General features: G+C 45.8%; 1 protein-coding gene across 13 annotated transcripts in view; it reads left to right on the top strand.

Moving 5' to 3' along the window:
* RBFOX1 (RNA binding fox-1 homolog 1) overlaps nt 1-23,413 on the top strand; it is a 2,181,496-nt gene that overhangs the window by 572,582 nt on the left and 1,585,501 nt on the right. For all 13 annotated transcript variants that reach the window (XM_060284028.1, XM_030883902.2, XM_060284024.1 and 10 more), the window contains exon 4: nt 12,282-12,314. In XM_060284028.1, coding sequence (XP_060140011.1) covers nt 12,282-12,314 — 33 coding nt within the window. The remainder of the gene's footprint in view (nt 1-12,281; nt 12,315-23,413) is intronic.

The raw sequence follows: 23,413 nt of genomic DNA, 5'->3' as shown, positions 1-23,413 counted from the left end.
AGGACCCAGACTTCTTCCCCTTGCAGCACTCCCCTCCTCTCAGTCCTCAGAGGACCCCAGAAACATTTAGAAATGCCTGGGGAAATATTCAGAAATGTATTCAGAAGTGCTTGGAGAAAGAGAGGCACACCTGCCTTGTAAGCTCCTTGGCCTGGAAGTGACTTACATCACTATCAGTCATATCCCATTGGTGAGAACTAGTCACATGGCACTGTCTAGACGCATGGGAGCCTGGGAAATGTAGTCCCTGGCTGGGCAGCTATTTCCTACTGGTAACTTCATATGAGGGAAGAGGGAGCATGAATCTTTGGAGGGTGGTTAGTCATTTCTACCATTTACGAGCAGGAGGGTCTAGTGGTCCTGGAGCTCTCCTGCCTGCCTCTATGTGGTCCTCTTATGTTGCCTTCTGGTCCTCATGACCCCATTCTATTGCTCCTGGGTTCAACAAAAGGGAATCTATTGGAGTGGGGCTCTCAGAATCTGTAGGAAGGTGGGAGAACCAGCTTGGAAAGAGGCCAGAGCTAAACAGAGCTTGGAAAGAGGCCAGAGCTAAATCCTCCTAGCAGACCTGGTTCTGGCAGAACCCCACCATCCATGGGATAAAAGCACCCCAGCCCTTTGTTTCTGCCCTCATGTCACTGACTCAAAGGCTTGAGATCTCAGGAGAGAGGGGCCAGTGCTTTGTTATGTGTGCCCCCTGCTGACCTGGGGATATTGAGAAGAGGCATCTGGTCCAGTGGTCCTCAACCCTATCTGCTCATCACTGTCACCTGGAATGCTTCAGTGAGTACCAATGTCCAGTCCCCTTCCCATATCAATGAGCTTAGAATGCCCAGGGCTGCATCCTGGACAGTTGCCTTTGGTCAAACTCCCTGTGACCCTAAAGTGCAGCCAACGTTAAGAATCACTGGCTCTGCCCTTTCAATGTCTGAAGTGGGAAAAGGGCCACTTCATTTCCTCGCTGAGACTACGCAGGATGGCGGAGAGGCAATTTCTTGGAATAGAGATTGACATGTTTTTAAGAAAAGGGATGAGCTGCTGGGCAACCGCCAACGATAAATGTCCCCCCCACCCCCCATTATAAATTGTGCTCTGCATCCCTCTCCCCAGCATGAGGACACCCCAGGTCAGGGTATGTTCCCCAACCTCCACCCTGTTCTTGTCCAGGCATTACGCCCTGTTACCTCTGCCAGCAGTATACACATTTTCAAAGAGCACACATAGAAACAAGGGTTATGGCAGCTCTCTAACCTAAAGGAAAGCATCTCCAGTTATGGAATTCCAGGCACTGAAAGAGCTGAGATGGCGGGGGTTGCTGGGGCATCCAGGGATGTTTCCATAGCAATTTACATCTTACCACAAGGGCTTTGGAAGGAAGGGCTGTGCCCGCTAGGGCACCACTGGGGCTGCTCTCCATCTGGGACTGAAATGAAGGAGGGAAGGGAAGGGGATTTGGAGTCAGGCCACCCTGAGCTTACATTCCCACACTGACTCTTAACTGTTCTATTGCCTGGAAATTTTCCTAACTTATTCCGACTCTTACTTCCCGCAACATTGATAAGATGGTGATAATAGCGCCTACCCGGCAGGCTTTGAGGATTGAATGAGGGAATGTAACCAAAGTCCCAGCACAGTGCCTTACTCATGAAGTACACAAAACTCATCATGTTAGGTTTCTTGTCTCTCTGTTTTGTGCCATTTGGAGTCACACAGCCCAGCTTTGCTCTAGAATCACCAATCTCTGGGGAAGATATAGTTAGGAAAACGGGTAGAATATTTGAAAAGACTGGCAGGAACTAGATGGTGTCTAAAGAATAACTTTCTGTATACTTGTTTAGTAGTGAAAACTTGGAAAATACAGAAAAGAGAAAGAAGAAAATGAAATATCCAGTTTTACCTCCCAAAGAAAAACACTGTTAATATATATTTTTTTGTCATTTCCTTCCCCTGTTTCTTCTATTCATGCTTTAACGTAACTGAGATCAGGTAGTACAATATTTATGTCATTCATGTTCTGGGTTTTTTTTCTTCATATATGAGCATTTTCCCGTATTATTTCAAACTTTGCTGGACCATCACTTCTGTAGTCATATAGTGGTTCCTGAAAAGGGGATGATTCAGCTCCCTGACGCAATCTCCAATTGTTGAACAGCTAGCTTGTTTCCAATTGTTTTTTCCATTACAAAAATGTTACAAAGCATTATTTTGTGCCACAGACTTTTGATGTATTTCCAATTCGTCCTTAGGAATGATTCCCAGGAGCAGAGTTGCTGGGTCAAAGAGAAGGAGGGTTTCTAAAGATCTTTAACTGCATTTCCAGATTGCTGAGCTAAATTTGAAAACAGAACCATCTTAGGAGCCTTTTTAAAACTTGCAGCCTGGCCTCAAAAAAGCAACGAGGAGTTCTTTGGAAGGAGATGTGAATGGCGGCAACTTTCCCCAAAGATTCCAGGATGCAGGGTGGGGTGGGGACAGGCCACAGGGAGCCTCAGCGCTCCCTCCTCACGCCCACCCAGCCTCCTGTCCGCCTCCTAATTAAGCTTCAGATAATGTTTACAATCTCTCAGTATTTGCCAGCACACGTCAGGGTGACTGATGGGCCCATCACAGCTCAGACACCCATCAACCCAGTGCTGGAACTACTTTAACCTTCCTTATACACCAACTTCAAGGGCAAACCAAGGGCAGGGACTTGTCAGCCCCTCCCTCCCCACTCAGTCTCCCTCTTGCAGCTCTTTCTACCCTGCATCCTCTTGCTCCTTTCAAAATTATCTACAAGATGGACCTAAGGTAGTTGTTCAACACCACAAGTAAAACTATTCTTAGGTTACAAGCTGCCAGTATTTTGAAGCAAGTGCATGTAAATATTTCATTTCTGACAGCATTATTAAGAGAAAACTTGTGCATTTTCTAGAAGAATTTTAAGAGCCGTTTATTCATTGGACATTCTGGAGCCTACGGAATTTGGCTTGGGGAGAGAGGGGGTGTTGAATATCATCTGTGAATGGGCTCTTTCCTTTTTTACACTCACATTTAAAAATCTGGGCTGAGTTCCGGCAGCTCCGCGGCTGGAACCAAGTCCGGGGCTAGAGTAGAGGAGAGAGATGGTGAGGAGAGGGGAAGCTGCCTGCTTTCAGAAATACCCCTTTAGGGGGTCTGTTCACAGCCTGCTCCATTAAATGCAGTGGAGCTCAAAATATCAGTGTTACGACTGCTGCTACTATAACAGTTACGGCACCAAACTAACCAAAACTACAGTTATTCATTCTCAATCTCCAACTCTAGGCCAGGCATTCCCATTGAATCTATGCCAAAAAGGCAGCGAGATAGATTTTTATATCTGTTTTCCAAATGGGGAAACTGAGGCTCAGAGAGGTGAGGTAACTCTGTCTTGGTCATGCGCACAGCTTGTAAATGGCAGCACAAGGATTTATAAAGCCCAGGTATTTCTGAGTCCAGAGCAATCCATATACGTTTTACCATCTGGAAATCAAATTGAGTGCTCTGAGAATCATCACTTGACAGTAAATCAAGACTATAGCATGTGGGGGCTTCCCTGGTGGCGCAGTGGTTAAGAATCTACCTGCCAATGCAGGGGACACAAGTTCGATCCCTGGTCCAGGAAGATCCCACATGCCGCGGATCAACTAAGCCTGTGCGCCACAACTACTGAGCCTGCGCTCTAGAGCCCGTGTGCCACAACTACTGAAGCCCACGCACCTAGAGCCCGTGCTCCGCAACAAGAGAAGCCACCTCAGTGAGAAGCCTGCACACCACAACGAAGAGTAGCCCCCGCTCACCGCAACTAGGGAAAGACGCGCACAGCAACAAAAAACCAAAGCAGCCAAAAGTAAATAAATAAATGTGTATATATATTAAAAAGACTATTGCATGTGGAAATGCACAAAGAACAGCACACATGCTTGTGAGATAAAACAGCTTGCTGTGTGCCAGGGACCGTGTCAAGCACTTTAAACATAGATTTTTTTGCTTAATTCTTAGAACAATCTTGTAAAAACATATTTTCTCTTTCGTAAGTATGAAATTACAGGCTTAGACAGGATAAGTACCTTTTGTTGTGATCATCTATTGCTGTTACCAAAGTACCCTGAAGCTTAATGGCTCAAAACAGCAACCATCCATTATAGCTCAAGATTTTGTGGGGCAGGAATCTGGGCAGGGCGTGCTGGGCGTGGTTTGACTGAGGCTTCTTGGTGGTGGTCCGTTGGCAGATGCACTGCCTGGAGGGTCCGAGGTGGCTGGCACATTGGCCGGGAAGGCTGGAGGTTTGGGCTCAGCTGATACTGTCGGTCAAAGTGTCTGCTCCAGCATGGTGGTCTCAGGGCAGTCAGGCCTCTGATGCGCAGCTGAGGGCACCCAGAGAGTCCCCCAGACAGCAGTGGAAGCGTCCAGTCTTTTAAGGCTGGACGAGAACTGGCACAACATCCCTTCTGCCGTAATCCCCTGGTCAGCGTAGTTTTAGAGCCTGCCCAGGTTCAAGGGTTGGGAACATAGACCCCACCTCTTGATGGGAGAAGCACCAAAGAATATGTGGCTGATTTCAGTCACCACACATGCCCAGGATGACATACCTAGAGAGAGGGAGGAGAGGTTTGCAAGACTCAACTCCACAACTTGCTTAGAGTCCCTAGCGTCGTCCAGGGGGTGAAACATGGCAGGTAGATGCTGGACATGCTGGTGTTTACTATTCATGACACAACACAGAATCCACACCACCGTGGGGCAGGGTTTCCCTATGCGCAGTAGAGAGAGAAATCAACTCTTTCAGGTCAGGGAAGTGACCTTCTCAAAGCCCCCCCCAGCCGCGGAGTGGCAGGAACCCCATTTGTCTCATTCCACACGCTCCATGCTGCTTCACCACCCTTTGATGATAGCACTTTAAGGTGTTCTGTTTACACCAGTGAAGACAACCCAGAGATTCAATCCGTTCAAGGAAAGAGTTGACCCAATTTGGTGACAAATTCACAACCCTTTGCAGGGTGCTTTTGTCAAGGTGACTAAGACATTTCCCGTTATCCCAGAATAGATCGTTAGGACCCCAAGTGAAGGCAGAGGAATGCTGAGCGTCTCTTACACTTGAAAGAGGGTCAGACACAATGGGTTCAGCCATCTCCTCAGATCGCCTTGAGAGGGGACAAGCCACCTCTGCTGTTATCAGTACTGACTAGATAAATAAGGAGAAGATCAGAGAGGATTCAGGAGAGAGAGGAGTTACCAGTGTCAACCTGAAGTCAGGCTGAGCTCCAAAGGGATCTCTTGTAGACACTGGGATGCCAGCAAGAAGAGGACTCAGTCTGCTGGTGTAGCTTCTTATCACCCCTTTCTGCTTGTTCAAGCAGGAGGAGAAGAAGACAGGAGAGAGAGGGCATGGAGGAAGGGACAGCTTTAATCTCTGCTCTTGCAAAAGGACTTCTTAGTTTCCTGTGGGTCCAGAGGATACCACAGAAGATTGGGTTTGAGCCCTGTGGCTGGTGTCCCCCAGAGGACCAGCTGCACGGTGAGGCGACCTCAGCGACAGGAGACTGTTAGCTGCCAGAATTCCATCACTCGGAGAAGTTGGGGGAGGTCAGGTGGAGGTGAGTTTTCTATGAGGGAACCGTGTAGAGGGATCTCTGGCAAGGCAGTGCTGCAGCGAGGAGGTGTGGCCAGGCCTGCTAGCTCTGCTCTCCAAAACTATCTTCTCCTCTCTGATATACAGCTTGACTGCACGTCCAAACCCCTTGCCGTTGTGTGTGGCCCTGTGACTGAGCTCTGGCCAACAGGCTGTGAACTGAAACGATGCATGACACTCCTGGGTCTGGTCCATAAAGACCACCCACTCGTGTTCCTCCATGTATTCTCCCTCTTCTGGCTTTCTGGTCACGGTGACCTGAAGCCACATATTAAAGATGGCAGGGCCTTTTTCAGCCTGGGTCCCTGAATGACTGTGTGGATGAGAGCTGGCCTCCAACGCGTTCTCCCACCTAGAACTGCTACGTGAGCAAGAGATGACTAGCCGTGTGTCAAGCCATTATTTATTTGGTTCTATTTGTTACTGTAGCTTTGGTGTCCCTGACAATTACAGGAGGCCTGCACCCACAGGGTTGCCCCTAATCTACCTGTGCCCCACAAAGGTGCCAGCATTTGCACATCTGTACAGAAGGCACCTATGACCATTGAACTGCCTGGTAATCAGCATTGACAGCAGATGATTTCGTTTGTTGCATGGTCAAGTGGAGAGGAATGTGCCCTTTCTCTCTAATCCATCCGCTCAGACCCAATGACAGAGCTGTTAAAACCAGAAAACCAAAGGGAGAAGAAGGCAAGAAGGAGAAGACCATTCATTCTCCCCAATTAATCCCTCTGTTCAAAGCCTTGCCAGCACAGTTGGGGGACTGGAGGAGATGAGCGTTAAATTGGACTTGAGATAGGAGTTTTGCACTGAGCTAGACTGGGCTTCTCACGCCTGAGGGTGACTGGGAAGCTCTGGGTTTCCCTGGGATGTCCTTACAGAACTGAAAAAGGAGACTAGATTGAGGGATAATTGGTGGAAAAAGAGAACCTTCATGCTGGTGTTGTTCTAGGTCAGAACTTTCCATAAAATAGTTCCGTCAAAGCCAAGGACACCTGGCAGCCTGGCGAACTTGGTAGATGACAGGGCACAGGGATACATTTTTCTTTGAGTGTGAGAAGAAGAAATCCCCAAACTGCTGGTGCATGAATAATATCCTTGCTGGCCTGGAAGGCCTGTTTAGGTGACACTTGACTTCTCAGATAAAGGGTTCACTGTTTGGTGTGAACGGTGGTGTCATTTGCTGCTGGGATACAAATCTGAAGGCCCAGCAGGGTAGTGTTTGAGGAGGGATGTGACGATTCTATCTTCCTACCTGGCAGGCCAGTGTGGCATGTTCAGCACAGCCATGGGGACCTCATGGCGATTCCTGCAGGAAGGAAGGGGGCGAGAGGGAGCAGGACGCAGGGAATAGTGGTCATTCAGTGAGACGGGGATGGCTTAGAGTCTAGACGGGGAAAAGCACACAATCACTGAGTCCCTGGATTTGTGCATAGGAGTACTGCAGAGCAAAGTCTCCAATCGTAGAGACCTGGGTTCCCGTTTCTTGCACTACCACTTGCCAGAGAAGTAATGTAACCTCGCTGATCCTTATCTGGATCCATTTAAAGTGAACTCTGTCAGTTGAATGGGCTAAAACATTCTTTTGTGTTCTTAAGCTCTTTTGAGTGGTTTCCATCCCACCCAACCAGAAGGGACCTGTCTCCCACTACCACTGCAGAAGTGGTAGAGTGGTACCCAATACATTCAGCACAGATGATTGAGTAGTATGCAGCATCAGAACCCCAGATGGGGATGGGCGTCTCAGACACAGGTGCAGAGGAGGACTAGGTGGGTGTTCCTGAGCCACGATCACCCATCTATCCATTAACTCCGTTCTCATACCTGTTAATATGTGGGAAGACCCAGGAAGGGTCCATATCTCCATGGGCAAAATCCCTGCGTGGTTTTTGAGGGCAGTCTTGGAGTATGACCTGGGTTCAAACCCTGCCTCTGACAGTCCCAACTGTAGGAAAGGAACTTAGCTTCCCAACCCCAGTTTCCCTGTCCGGAAAAATGGCATGAGAACCAGCCCCTAGGGTTGAGGAGAGGATTGAAAGAATCACGTACATCAAGTTCCTGGCACAAGCAAGGAGGAAACCCTTAATGTCGGCCTTTGCAATTTCAAACACAGGTAGAGAAAGTGAAGGAGAGGAAGGGAAATGATTAAAGGGATGGGAAATCGCTGGAACAAAGCTCTAAGGAGTGTCCTGCCGGGAGTTTCCTGCATCCCTTCTGTGCCCAGTGCTGGTCCACAGAATGGCCCACCTCAAACATGGCTCTAATCATATCAGCCCCCATGCTGGGAACCCTCTGATGGTGGCTGCTGCTGACAACATAAAAGCCAAATGCCTCAGTCTGGCACCCGTAGCCCTTAAAGAACCCTCACTCCCTCCCCAGCTGGCCTCCACAGTTCTCTATCTGCTGAACATGCCACAGTGGATGACAGACAGGCCCTGAGGTCTGTGGGTGCCGTGTTCCTGAATAACCCTGAGCTACCTGTGTTGGAAGTGAATCTAACATAATTATGACTATAAAATCGACACTGAATGCAGTATGTAGAGGATTCTAGTAAATGTCAACATTTGCTTTTCATAGATTTATCTAATACATAGAATTTTAAATCATAAATGAACTGTGGCTTATCTCCAATTGGCCACAAGCCCCACCACTCCCTACTGCATCACCATATGACCCACCTTCTACTCTGTGTCATCAGATATATGAATGGGTGAGAGAGCTGTTTTTAGTCCTCTCTTCAGTGAGACAAGCCAGCATTTCTATAAAGTCTCTTATTAACCTTGAGGAACTGTAAAGCTTTAGTTTTATCATATTTTAAATTTATGTTTAACTAGACAAATAATACATGGATGCATTCTCAATGAATTCCTCCTCAGAGGTAAAACTTTTGTTGGTTTGATTTGTATCCTCCCAGAGGATACAAAAAAAATGTTTTTTTTAATTTTTGGCTGCGTTGGGTCTTCGTTGCTGCACATGGGCTTTCTTTAGTAGTGGTGAGCAGGGGCTACTCTTCATTGTGGCGCATGGCTTCTCATGGCAGTGGCTTCTCTTGTTGCAGAGCACAGGCTCTAGGCACATGGGCTTCAGTAGTTGTGGCATGTGGGCTTAGTTGCTCCATGGCATGTGGGATCTTCCTGGACCAGGGATTGAACCCATGTCCCCTGCACTGGCAGGTGGATTCTTAACCACTGCACCACCAGGAAATTCCTCCTCCCAGATATTTTTTAGACATACATCTGTGTGTGTGTGGTGGGGGAGTAAGTGTGGAAGGAGGAATGTTACCAATGCAAACTTGGGTCCTCTTGCCCACGTGCAGTCAGGCCAATCTACCTACATCAGGTTGTGGTGAGGGAAAGTGCAGAGGTTATTATAGGCACCAAGCAAGGAGTCCAGGGCAGCTAGTGCTCAAAAGACCCAAACTCCCTGTTGGGTTTCAGGGAGACATTTTTAAAGGCCAGGTGATGAAGGGGAGTCACAGGGTATGTGATCAACTCCTGCACAATTCTCTGATTGGTTGATGGTGAAGTAACAGTGTGATGTCATAGCGTTAACATTATCAATCCTCAGGCTCCAGTAGGTCTGGGGGCTACGTGCTCACAGTCAGTAACTAGTTAACTTCTTCCATTTGGTGGGGGTTTTAGCATCTGTAAAACAACTAAGGAATGGGCATCAGATACTGTTATCTAGGTACTTCAGAGAGGGGCTAAAGCAGAGGATATACGAGAGAGTTCTGTCCCGGGAAGGCCTCATGGATCCTGCCCGGTTACAGGAATATATAATATATATATACTTCAGTTACTTTTTTAGAATATTGGTATCATCATATGTGTGCTGCTCTCCAACTTTTCTTGTCCATTAACAGTATGTAGGGACTTCCTTAGCGGCACAGTGGTTAAGAATCCGCCTGCCAATGCAGGGGATACAGGTTCAAACCCTGCTCTGGAGGATCCCACATGCCACAGAGCAACTAAGCCTGTGTGCCACAACTACTGAGCTCGTGTGCCACAACTACTGAAGCCCTTGTGCCTAGAGCCCATGCTCTGCCACAAAGAGAAGCCACCTCAATGAGGAGCCCACACACCGCAACGAAGAGTAGCCCCCACTCTCCACAACTGGAGAAAGCCTGTGCGCAGCAACAAAGACCCAATGCAGCCATAAATAAATAAGTGAATAAATGTCATGCTTTAAAAAAAACAACAGCAGTATGTACTGTTGAGTTTTTCATGTCAAAACATTAGGATTCACCCCATTTATTCTAGCAGCTGCATAATATTATATAATATGGCTGGATCATAGTTGATTTGGCTTAGAGGAGGGTAAACTGGCAGCCTAGCAGCCACATCCAGATGACATGTGTGTTGTGTTTGGCTGGAACCATATTTTGCCCTTACAAATTGAATGCAAATGGCTTTAAAGTAGGCATCTCGTATTTCCCCACAGACCTCACCATTCCCTATTGTCTGGCAGGTAGTTCACTTTATATACTTTTATTACCTGCTTGGCCCCTGGAGGCATTGGAGTGTTCAAACCCTGTATTTTAGCCATTCTTTTGTCTGTGGACACTTAAATGTTTTAGAAATGTCTTGTTATCCTGAACAATGCTTCAGTAATCAGCCATGTCTATGCCTCTTTATGTTGGTGTGTGTTTATCTAAGGTAGATGTAAGAAGTGGGCTTGCCTAATAGGGAGGAATGAAAGGGGCCGTGTGACCCAAAATGCACAAGTTGGGAGACACGGACGAAGATTCTGAAGGAGGAAATTAGAGAGGGCAGCTGAGAGTGGTGTTGCCCATGTGCTGCTGGAGACCTGTAGCTGTTGAATAGCATGCTTCTGCCTCACAAATTCCTACTGGTTTACAGCAGGGAAATGCTGATGTATACACACACACATACACACACACACACAAAAGGTTATGTAGCAAGGGATCTTCTGCACTTGTGCTTTATGAATGTGGCCACTTGCTTTGGAATCAGCTGCTCTCCCAGCCCCAGCTCTGAAAGGACAGAGGGAAGGGAGGGGAGGGGAGGACCTGGGCTCTGACACTCATCACACCTTGGAAGTTTCTCCAGGGCTGGCCCTGGGATAAGCCTTGCTAAGCCACAGGCCACAGCTAATGCATCCTCTTGGCTGAGGTCAGTCTGAAGCCTCCCGTTTAGGAGGCTAATGACGCGTGAAAGCTGCCCAGTGGGCAGCAGGCACTGCCTGAGCTACTTCTGGGGCTGATGGCTTCAGTGAGGGCTGGTCTGATACCTTGGGGGTGAGCATGGGGGAGGGAGTGCTGGGAGCTGGACCAGTGTGAGCTACAGGGACTGTTCATCTAACTCAGGAACCCATGCATTCTTAAGCCCTTAGTTGGATTCACAGCTGTGAGCTGGTATCTGCTTGTCTTATTAAGTTTGGTTACCATAACAAAACACTATAGACTGGGTGGATTAAACAACAGGAGTTTGTTTCTCACAGTCTGGAGGCTGGAAGTCCACCATCAAGGAGCCAGCAGGGTTGGTGCCTGGTGAGAGCTTCTCCTTGGGTTTCAGGTGGCTGTCTTCTTGCTGTGTCCTCATATGGCCTTTCCTTCGTGTACGAGCAGGTGGAAAGAGAGAGACAGGAAGCAAACTTGTTGGTGTCTCATAAGGGCACTAATCCTGTCCAGGGGGCCCTACTCTCATGACCTTATCTAAACCTAATTACCTCCCAAAGGCCCACCTCCAAATACCATCACATTGGAGGTTAGAGCTTCATGAATTTGTGGTGGGGGTGGACACAGTTCAGTTCAGAGCCAACTGGTAGGAAAATATGGCTGAGGATGGCTGGTCAACCTCAGGTATAAGTAGAAAGTTGCAGGGTGGAGAGTTCCTGGAGTTATCAGGGAAAAAAAACACCTTATCTGCCCCTAGATAGGAGATCTCTTCTAGGCATATATGAACATCATGGGTGGAATCTTTATTCCTTTATTCCAAAATCAAATCCTTTAATACAGAATGGGCTGTGTGTGGGTAGGAGCCTGAAAGTCTATATGACTTTATCTTGTGTTTAAATCTAACTTCCTCTACTGAATAAATTTCTGAGCTTGAAAAAATTACTTAACTACTCTTCCAACCCCAATATATTCTCATCTATGAAATGGGATAATGAAAGTTGCTCTGGGGATGACATAGAGCTTGGCACAACGCCTGGCACCACTCTTTAGTTCACAATATTTTGAGGCATTTTGGAAACAGAAGGCTGTGGTTGCTGTTGTTTGAAGTTTTACCTTCTCAGAACACTGACTCGAAACTTCAAGGGGAAAAAAAACCCTCAATGTCTTCAATGGCTTTGCTTTTTCGGTGTTCATTTAATCATTATCAGTGCATGGGCATTGCACACAGACCTCCCCCTTTTTTCTTCCTGGCAAGGTTGTTATAATGTGTTGAAAATATTAATTATCCTCTTCACCTTATACACAGGACTGGAAAAACAAATCTTGCTCCTGTGCTTGCTAGAAGAAAGAGTGCCTCTGTGTGTGTGTGTGTGTGTGTATGTGTGTCTCGCACCCATTGTCCCCTCGGGTCATAACAAATTATTGATGCCAATTCCTTTAAAAAGACAATTAATCCAATTACCTTCTTGTTGAATCAATACTAATGTCTTTTTTTTTTTCTTTAACTTGCAGGTTTCGGCAAGCCTGGCTGCCAGCGAAGCTGAGGTAGGAAACATGGCTTTGCTGTCCCTTTGGAGGACATTTTGAAACGGTTTTCTTTTGCGATGGAATGAAGAGGGTATTCTGGTTGCAGTTGTGCTCTGCACAATCTCCTGGCGGTTTGTCTGGTGTGTTGTCAGTTGTGTGGTTTCCACGGCGCTAGGTTTGGGGCTGACCAGGTCACCCCTGGTACTCTTTATGGAGTGTGTACTGAGTAGCCTGGTAAAGGCGGCTGATGGTTTCAAATTTGGATCTCCTCTTGCTTCTGTCTTGGTGACTCCAGAGTCTGTATATACACATTATGATTCTAGCTCCATTCAGACCAGCCCTTGCTTTGGCAGTGAGACCTCCATCTGTCTCTCTGGTGGTTTCCATTCCCTCCGTCTTTTTCCTCTCCCTGTTCATCCTCTGCGGCATTAAGGGAACTGTGGCTGATGCTGGCAACAGGTAAAGAATTTAAAAAGATGTTGGTCAGAGGTCACCAGCAAGGTGACCATCCATGGGGAATGTGGCATCACTTAGTGGGTACTCCAAAATATATCCAGGGCCACGGAGCCGTTGTTCTCCTCCTTCTAGGTTACGAGATGTGTAGAGCAAAGAGCATCTACTTGGGCCTCAGCAACCCTGGGTTCTGTGTGACATCGTGCATCACTGTAACTGCTGAGACTCACTTTTCTCATGCACTCAGTGAGGATAATTCAGCTCCTTTTGACCCGTCGCATGGTTGTTGGAGGGTGATATGGAATAAGGAGTGCAGAGGCGGATTCTGACAGTGTTCTACAAAATGTAAGGGGAGATCATTGCAAGAGTGGAAACTCCAGTTCAAATGTCTACATTCTTGAATAGGATGACTTGGTGTGCAAAAGTTTTCTAGGAACTGTGGTTCATTAATGGTGTAAATGTTATTTTAGATGCCTAGGGAGGTAGATCAGTGGGAAGAGAGGAGGGTCAGGAAGCAGAAAGATGGGGTGGGGTCAGGAGCCACTGGTGTCACCTGCTTCCCAATGATCTTGTGACCAGTTACTTAAGCCAGTCATGTATCTACTCAAAGCTCCTTTTTTCATCTTCAGAGTGAGAACAGCAATACACATCACATGAGGTTGCTGAGAGCATTAAAAGGGCAATGTCAGTGTTTACTTTTTTGATTTACTCCACACAGAGGACCAGTTTCCATGTATCCAGTACCTAGTATATACCATTCACTATGTAAAGATTTCACATACATCATCTTATGAAAGCTTCACAAAAATCTTGGGATGTATGAGCTATTATAATCCCCATTTCACAGAAGAGTAAACTGAGGCTTGGAAAGACTCGGTGACTTTCCTAGAACCATTCAGCTAATGAGTGACAGAGCTGGGATCTGTAATCATGTCTGGCAGGGCTGGCTATTAACGGCCACACCATGTGTCTTAGTTCAGGCCGCTATAACAAGATAGCATGGACTGGGTGACTTAACAGAAATTTATTACTCACAGTTCTGATGGTTGGGAAGTCCAGGATCAAGGTACCAGCAGATCTGGTGTCTGGTGAGGACTCTCTTCCTGGTTTGCAGATAGCCATTCTTCTCATTGTATCCTCACATGGCAGAAAAGCAGAGAGAGGAAGCAAACTCTCGTGTCTCTTCTTATAAGGGCACTAATCCCATTCCTGAGGGCTGATCACCTCCAAAGGCCCCACCTCCTGCTACCATCGCGTTGGGGGATAGAATTTCAATATATGAATATATTCAGTATATGGATAACAGCATGTAAACCACCCAGATCATGGCTTCGTGCATAGTGAGTGTTGATAAATGTTAGCTCTGGCTCTCCTTAAGGGCTGATTCTGCTTTCTAGATCACACCTGAATATGTCTCAGTGCACTGGGGTCAGCACCACGGAGAGATGCCTATTTCCTGTGATTTTCCATCTTCCTTTCCCCAGCACAGTCTCACATTTGTGCCACATTTGGCAGTTTAAAACACACAATCAACAGTAAAACACCTTTACATATGTTGCCCCTTTTCAATTTCACAGAAATCACACATGGCAGGATATTTGTTATCACTATTTTCAGATTTAAAAATGGAGTTTTGGAGAATTGCAGTACTTTAAACATTGGTGAGATAATGTTTAATGATCTAGCAATTCCACTCCTGCTTGTGTGCCTAAGAGAAATGAGCGCTTATGTCCACCAAAAGATGTATACAATAATTTTCATAGAAGCTTTATTTCTCATAGGCAAAAGATGGAAACAAACTAAGTGCCCATTAACAGGATAATAAATAAACAAATTGGGCTATATTCATGCAATGGAATACAAGATAGTAATCAAAAAGAATCATCAATGGATATATGAAATAGCCTTCATGAATTTCAGAGATATAATGTGGGGTTAAAAAAATACACCCTGGGGCTTCCCTGGTGGCGCAGTGGTTGAGAGTCCACCTGCCGATGCAGGGGATGCGGGTTCGTGCCCCGGTCCGGGAAGATCCCACATGCCGTGGAGCGACTGGGCCTGTGAGCCATGGCCGCTGAGCCTGCGCGTCCGGAGCCTGTGCTCCACAACAGGAGAGGCCACAACAGTGAGAGGCCCGCGTACCGCAAAAAAACAAACAACAAAAAAAAAACACCCTGTATGATTTCATTTACATATAAATGAGCACCCACTTCTGGTGATAAAAGTAACAGTCATGGTTACCTTTCAGTAGGGGGACAAAAGAGCCCGTTGGGCGATGGGAATATTCAATGCCTTCATCTAGATATGGTTACATAGGTTACCATCACATGTAAAATTTATGGAGCTCTACACCTAGGATGTGTGTACTTTATAATGTATAATTTGTATTTCAAGAAAAAAAAGTGAATCTACTTGGTTAAAAAAGAGAAACAGCAAAAATGAAAAAGAAAACAACATAAAAAGTATAAACCAGGATAATGAAAAAAAGGGGAATGAGGAAGTCTAGAACTTTCAGCACGTAGACAAAACTGTAGATCAAAAATAGCCTAAACTCACCAATTCATCACGCATTTATTCATTCATTCATTTTTACTCCCAACTCCTATCTCCCAGATGGAACAGGATTTTTAAAAAACACACAACTTTTCCGTTCTCCTAACCATGGTTTCTAAGGCTAAATTGTAATTGCTGCAGCCAGATCATATTTTTTGCACTACTGCAGGGAGATAACCTTTTATTAATTGAATTTCTAATGGCAATTCATCAAAGCAAGCGATCACCGTTATTTAGTGCATGTTCCATATTCACGGCATGTTCTGTTAGGTAAATAATAGTGGCTCTGGGAAGGTGCTTCTGTGAGGTCCTTTTCCTTCTCAAATGACTTTCTTTTTTTCCCTAAGTACAGACAAACAGTTGTAATTTAAGCAGAACAAACCCCACCTGTCGAGGAGACGTTGGTTAAAGGGAGACAAGAAGAATGAAAAACCCACAGAATCAGTGAGAATGAATGGCTTTGCCAGTTCCCTTTCTCTCTGCAGATTGACAGTGAATATGTGAATAACGTTTGCTAAATCTGGACTTTGAAAACATGACAGTAAGCTGTTTGTGCCAATAATTTTTCATGGCATATGCCACCCCTCCCTGTACCACACACAGTTTTAATAAGATGGCACATGGACTGTTGAGAAATGTTAAAACCCTGCAGAGGAAAGAGCTTTATCTTCTGACCAAATTCTGCCCAGCAATGTTTATGACAGCTGAAGAATTTATCTTAAATTCCCTCTGCTAGCCACAAAGCACATGGCCCTTTGTCCCCGAGCAGCCTGTAAGAACCAAACTAAGATGTCACATACATAATATAACAGATAAATGGCCCAATTTCCATGTCCACATGATGAATGGAATGCAAGTTCAGCAAACACATATTTGCACATTAATTGGCCCTGCATGGTTCCATTTTGTTCCTGAGTTGCTACTGTATGTCTCCTGGACTCTTTCCCCTTCAGAATCATTAAGCCTGTTTTATCGCACAAATGCATACACATCTCCCCCCTGTTTACCGTCACTCAGCTTGCCCTGCTGAGGGAGAACCAAGTAACCTGGGCGCAGCCACTGGATTGCAAATGCCTACGTCTGAGTTCTCTCCACCTCCAGCTGCAGGGTAACACTGAGATCTGAGACCCAGCCCCACAGTGGCTATGCTGACAGCCAAACAAAGGAGGCTGCAGGAGAGGATGCTTAAAAAAAAAATCATTTCTTTTCAGTTACCAGTTGGTTCTTTGCCTCACCTTAAATGATTTCCTGTTGATAGTTTAATGGCAGTATAAACCCAGTGGAGGGCCTCAATTTTGATAAATTGGCCTGCTCCTATTTCATGGCAAAGCAATCGAACTGAGATTGATTAATATTACAGTTTTACTATCCCAAATAATTGCAGTGGGAAACAGTGCTGGTGGCTAAACCCAGTGGCCTTCGGGAGACATACGTGGAATCTTGCTTCCACCAATCTCTGTTTCCATCCAGAGATTTTTACCCCGGGCCAAGGAATCATATATTTTTCCTGTCTCAAACCTGAGTCTCAGAAAAGCAGATCCAAGGGCTACAGAGCCTTTTAGAATACTCTGGCCCATTTGGAGAGAAACCAGCACTTTTGAGAAGGGGCTGAATTTCTTTTGCTGTGAACAAAAGACCAGTCCTGGCCATTTCAAGTCACTTCAGAAGCCAGAACATTTTACAAGGGACAGTTGAGTTATTGCACAAAGAGCATTACAGTGGAAAAAGCATGAGCTTTGGAGTCTTAGAGATGAGATATGAATCATGGGTCCACAATTTACAAGTTATGTGCCTGCGGGCAAGTCGCTTAAATGCTAAACAGGTCTCTTATCAGTAAAATGGCAATAATGCACACCACCCCAAAGGATTGATTTGAATTTAAAAATTTGATAATCTGTGTGCAATGCCGAAGACAGTACCTGGCACAGAGCAGATGATCCACAATTGTTATTTCGCTTCCTCACACAATCCCCGTACTTTATTTCTTGTGTAAAAGTAAGACAATAAATAAACAACTAGAAGTTTCTTTTGAGACCTGTGGCTTTGAAAACTTGCTGTGATGATTTTGCATCATGGCTGACCCAGAACCTAAGCAGGCAGGCGTTTACTTACATGGCTTAATTCATGTTGGAGTCCATGGCCCTCTTCTCTCCATTAAGGGCAAGATCCATCTGAAGATCAGCAGTACTTTCCAAAGAGCATGCTTGCCCTTGTCTAATTTGTCCAATCACACTTTGATAGTCTTCCCTGTCTTTGAAGCCAGCTCAAAAGCATGTTTAAAGAACCTGCAAAAAGTAATCAGGTCTTAATTCAAGGGCCGAGAATTCTCAGTTGGAGATATGGTTGGCCTTTTTAAAATTTGATGGGCATTTAAGTGATAGCTATTCTATACTAGGCAAAGCACTAGGCACTGGGATACGTACATGACTTGGACATATAATCTTACCCTCAAAGAACATACGCTCCAATACGCTGTGGGGGGGATATATCATAAATGATATAAGGTCATTTGTTTCGTGGTGACCAGCATTCTCATGAGAGCAAAGCCCTGTCCATCAACCCTGCTCCATATTCCTTAAGTTTGGGGTCTGGGTTCAGACATAAGTAAGCCTAGATGGGAATGGGATATGTATGGAGGCTTCCCAGAGGATATTACCTCCAGTAAGATGCAGACTGAAGCCTTGAAGTCAAGAAAAGTAGAGAACACGAGAAAAGGCACAGATGGGAAGGAGCTTGCACGTTCAGGGAATAGGCGTGAAAGGGGTGTGGGAGCTGTGAAAGAGAGTGGAAGTGATCGGAGCGAACGTGGAGAAACCAAGACCAAGATCCTCCTGGAAACAGAAGGGGAAGAGGGTTACAAGAAAGGAGCAGGGCACTGAATGATTCACTGGGGTCGAGGAGAGTGAGCATCGGGTTGATGGCACTGGGTTTGGCAGGTATACAATCATTAGTGTCCTCAACAAGAGCCTTCCCAACATAGGTGGCGGGAGTAGAAGTTAGATGTGGATGGCTTAGGGAGTAAATGGAAAGAGAAAACACATAAGTACAATATAGACCAGCCTTTCAAGGGGCAAGTGCTTGAGCCAAGGCAATGATGCTCCCTGGCTTGAAGGAATTTTGAAGGTGGCAGGGGCTTGGGTATGTCACAGGCTTGCAGAATGGGCCTCAGAAGATACGAGGATGTGAATCAGAGCACAGACGGGGTTTACCTGCTGAAAGGTGAGCAGTATCCCTGAGGGTACACTTTCCTTGCTCACCGTTGTGTCACCAGGGCTCAACACCGTGCCAGAGAGCTATGGCATTAATTGGACTGAGAAAGGACATTTTTCATGTGACATTGAGAAAGAAAGGATGGAGAGTAAGTGCGAATGAATTTGAAGAAGGGAGAGACTGAAAGAGGTTATGCCTGGCAGCCTTCATATACCCTGTGAATAGCAGAGGGAACTGCATGTGCTGAGAATAAGGGGGGCAGAGGTAGAATTGGGTGTTAAAGAGGAAAAACAAGCAAGAAGAGGGAATGCTGATGGGAGGCACTGGTGAGAGGCTGACTGACCAGTGAGATCTGTCCAGCAAGCTGATATCCAGCAGCACCAGGGGAGGGAGCTGAACCTGACAGCAGCAGCCGTGAACACATGGCGTCATTCACCACGTGTGTACTGCGTGCCAAGCACTACGGTAGCTTCACAACGATCTTTAAAATGAGTGTCACCATCCCTATTTCACAGAGGAGGTGACCGAGACTCTAAGAGGTGATGTAGGTTAACCAGACTTACTTAAGAATTAAATAGCAGGACCAGTGTTTGAATCAGTGTCTGACTGCAGCGCTGGAGCACGTTCCACCATGAACACAGCTGTCGTCGGTACAGGTCGTGGAGTCTGATGCCTAGGTTCAAACACCAGCTCCAGCATTTCCCATCTCCAGTCCCTGCTAGAGGTGAAACTCAGGCAAATTTCTTACCTTTGCGTGTCTGGTCTGTCTCTTCCGTAGAATGAAGATAATTAAAGAATGAAACTTACAGCTTTTTAGTGAAGGTGAAAAGGCATGATAGAAGGTATGGGAAGTAATTAACATATTACCTGGTACATAAATAGCCCTTCACATATGCTAGTCATTGTAGTTATTTTTATTAGTGTTGTTGGAAGCTCATTCTGTGCTACAATAGGAAAGAGCAGAGGTGCCAACTAGGACCAATTCATATCCTCTAAACCAAATGGATGCATCTGTTCTTGAGTCTTCCAGAAGCACCTTACTCCATGGAAATGAATTAAGGGTCCCTGGAGAAGGTGAGCAGTCAAAAAAAATTCTCTTTCTACTGCCTATATCAGAAAAAAAATTGGTTTCTGTTACTGTGAGGTTTTGAGGATGTTAGAAGAATCTCACCATTTGTACATTGCAATGGGGTTAATGAAAAATAGTAACCAAAGGAAAAAAAAGTCCACTAGCTTTTAATTAACATCTGACTATATGCCAGGCACTCTACAAGTCATTTCATATACCTTATCTCATTTAATTTCACCCTTACAAGAGCCCTATGAAGTGAGTACTATTTTTTTTCCTGTTTTACAGATGAGCAAATTGAGGATCAAGGTGGTTAATTAAATGAGTCAGGGAGGTTATAGGAAGGGGATCAGGAATCCCATCCGTGACTCTCAGACCCCAAAGTCAGCTAAGGTGATGAGCTGAAACCAGAAGTCACCTCTCACCTTAGAGGCAAAGGCTGGACCTTCCAACCATCACAAGAAAACCCTAGTCTCTCCTTTTCTCCATCCTCTCTTCTGCAGCCTTCCCCTGCCACAGCTCAACCAACCTTGTCGACTCTCTGTTTTAAGATTTTGTGAGTGCTCTGTGATCACAGAACCCATTCCCACACCATAAATTATTCCCTACAGTTTTGACACCATTTATTTCCATAGCATTATACATTCCAACCTTCTGACTATTTAAGATCAAAAGATGTGCTCCGGGCTCACATTTCACTCTAGCTCTCAGACTCGATGCACCAAATTAGACTGAACAGCGGAGGCTCCAGCCTGTCAGTGCCTGTAATGTTGCATAATTCCAAGGGTTTAGCATGTTTTTGTCAATGGCAAAGGAGAAATGGACTGATCCACGGTGGTAGGGCTTCCATGGAGGAGATGGGAGAAGGGTTAAAGATGGGACAGTTGAGGGGGAGTATTGGGTTATTCAGAATCAGCCTAAGTGGTGGGAGTGCAACTGGTTGATTGTGGAAACCAAAGCCAAAGGCAAAGGTTTATAAAGGATCAGATAAAAAGGAGAAGCTCCAAATAGGGAACTGTGGGTCCCCCTGAGAGAATCATGGAACTACTGGGTCTAGTGAAGAGGAGGGAAGAGGGATTGTGGCTGGAATCCAGACTGGGCTCAGAGGTGCTGGAAGTGCACGGACTATATATGTATTAGCAGATGGACCTCTTTGGAGGAGCACACACTGATGCAACAAGCTGAAAGAGCAGCTACTATTGAACCGCTACTTTTTTAGACCCTGGTCACATAAAATGAGTAAGACCCATCTCCTGCTCTCATGGAGCCTGTGATCTAGTAAAATACACAGACGGGTGAACAGATGCTTTTAGCCAAGTTCTAAAATAGAGATGGGTTCAAGGGAGAGAGTGAACACCTAGGGAGAGTGACAAGTCTCCAGGAAGACTCGGGAGAATTTCAGATGATGCATCTTCCTCTCCCACATCCCCGTGCCCTAACTCTAAGGTCAGTAAGAGGCATCGGGTGCCGTATGCCTGGGTACCATACTGCATGGCATATTTTAATAATCTGAACCAAATTTGGCAAACAGCAAAGACTGCTTTGGGTTGACTGTGTTTATGGGTGAGGGATGGAAGAGGAGAGGAGAACTGGGAAATCTGTCAGACATGTGGATCGGCACCTGACGGTAGGGACAGCAGCAAAGGAGACTCTTCGTGATGGCGGCGGTGGTGGCAGTGACAGTAGCCAACATTTATTGAATGTCCACTGTCTACCAGGCACAGTGCTGAGCATTTTACATAGATTACCTCATTTACTCTTTCCAACAGGCTTGGGCGGATGAGTATCCACATAACCTTCATTTAATGAGTGAGAAAACCAAGGCTCAGAAGAGTTGATGGGATCAATTCACGGCTGTACGGCTAACAGGCAGAGTTAGTGTTTGATTCTAGGCAATTTGCCTTCTGAGCCACCAGCCCAGCTAAGATGGGGGAAGCAGGCTTGAAAACCCCCTTGGGTTAAAGTCTGATTGCTCAGCACAAACCTCTCGTGACAAATGATGCTAGCACACTTTGGAGAAACTTTGTGACTGTGCCTGATTCTCGGCACTAATGTAGCTTGACTAGAGACTGACATTCCACTTACCTCACCAGAATGACAATTAGGAGGAGAAAAAAAGGAGTTATTGCTATTCTGCCTTCCTCTATTGAGCTATGAATAAATGATGATAGCTGTGAAATAGTGTGGTGTTTAGATCATTTCTGGTAAATTTAAAAAATAAAAATTGAATAAAGTGGTAATCCATGTAGCCACTTAAACAAGAGGAGTGGAACAAAATTAGTAAACTCTTTTAGTGTCTTCCTGGCCTTGTCATTCTAATGTAATTAGTTTGTAAAAATATTAATACTCAAACAGCTGACGCGTTTTACATGTTGATTTGAAATATGTTAATTACGCTTTGTACTTTGGCCCTGTACTGTCCTCAGCAGTGCCGTAGATGGGAATTCTAGTCCTACACCCACTCCTCCTTACACACTGGCAGCCACATGGATATTGAGAGCTCTTTGCAATGCTCAGAGCTCCTTGCACCTTTGGAGAGAAGGAGAGAGAATGGTGTATAGAAGTAGCAGCTTAGTGGTTTCAGCTAATGTGGGTACTGTCTGTAAACATGGTATCTCAAGAGGCTTCCTGAGTTGCAATGAGTAAATGATATGCTGGGTCAGCAGGGTTTTCAGATGGTACATAGACACTAGAGTGAGTGGCCTCTGAGCATCTCGCCTTGGACTACATTCAGTTTTTGGACTAGATTCTGCCCAGACCTTGCAAATGGATTTTCTGCTCACGTCCTAGCAGAAGGTGCTGAATTCTAGGTGTGTCTCATGTAGACCTAGCCATTGTCATCATTAGATGTTGTAGATGTCATCTGCTTCTTCATGGTTTTCTTAGTTAATATATTAGTCAGGAGAGGTTAGGCTATGCTGAAGTAACAGGTTAACCAGAAATCTCAATGGCTTTCCCAACAAAGGCTTATTTCTTGCTCATGGGGACCAGTCCAGTGAGCATTGGGTGACTCTCCAGGGTAGCTCCCTCCTAGTGATCAAGAGATACAGGCTGCTCTATCTTGTGGCTCCACTGTGTCAACACACACCTCTGCCATCCATGTGGCAGAAGAGGAAAGAGAATGAGGAATCTCTCTTGTATTTTTCATTGTCTCAGCATAGAAATGACACCCATCACTTTACCCATAGTCTGCCAGCTAAAACTTGTCCCGCCCACTACAAGGGGTCTGGGAAATGTGAGGCACACATGGATATTCCATGAGAATTAAATACCTGCCACAATGTGATAATGATGACAGTAACCATCTCTACTGTCATCCCAACCACTGTGCTTCACCAAGCCCTCCACTGTGGTCACACTGTGGTGACATGCCAGGCACTCTGTTTTGCACTCGGCACAGTTTTCCTTATTTCACTGTCATTCTCTCCATCATAAAGAAGAGGAAACAGAGGCTCAGAGGGGTGAGACTGTTTGTCCAAAGCCACAGAGTTAGCAAGGGGTCTAGCCAGGATCCAGCTCACAGTATGACAGCAGTGCCTCCAATGGTTTCCGTCTCCCGCAGTTCTCGGCAACCTTCCTTCTGCAGCACCTAGGAGGGGGACCTGGGAGCAACAGTCAGAACAGCCACGAGGAATCAGGAGAAGGATCTGTTAAACTTCCAAAGGATGCTATGGTTAGTGTCCCAAGTTTGTACAGAACCTATTCCTTTCAGCCAGTAGCCTCACATTCAGCACCACCTTTGACCCTTACAGGCCTCCTCCAGAGGGTTTGGGGAAAATGTGATTAGCTCCTCATTATAGACATAGTAGTGGAGGGCCCAGGAGGACACCTG

Source organism: Globicephala melas, chromosome 15 (assembly GCF_963455315.2).
Source record: "Globicephala melas chromosome 15, mGloMel1.2, whole genome shotgun sequence".
Lineage (NCBI taxonomy): Eukaryota > Metazoa > Chordata > Mammalia > Artiodactyla > Delphinidae > Globicephala > Globicephala melas.
Note: the sequence above shows the minus strand (reverse complement) of the source record. Positions and strands in the feature narration are given on the sequence as shown.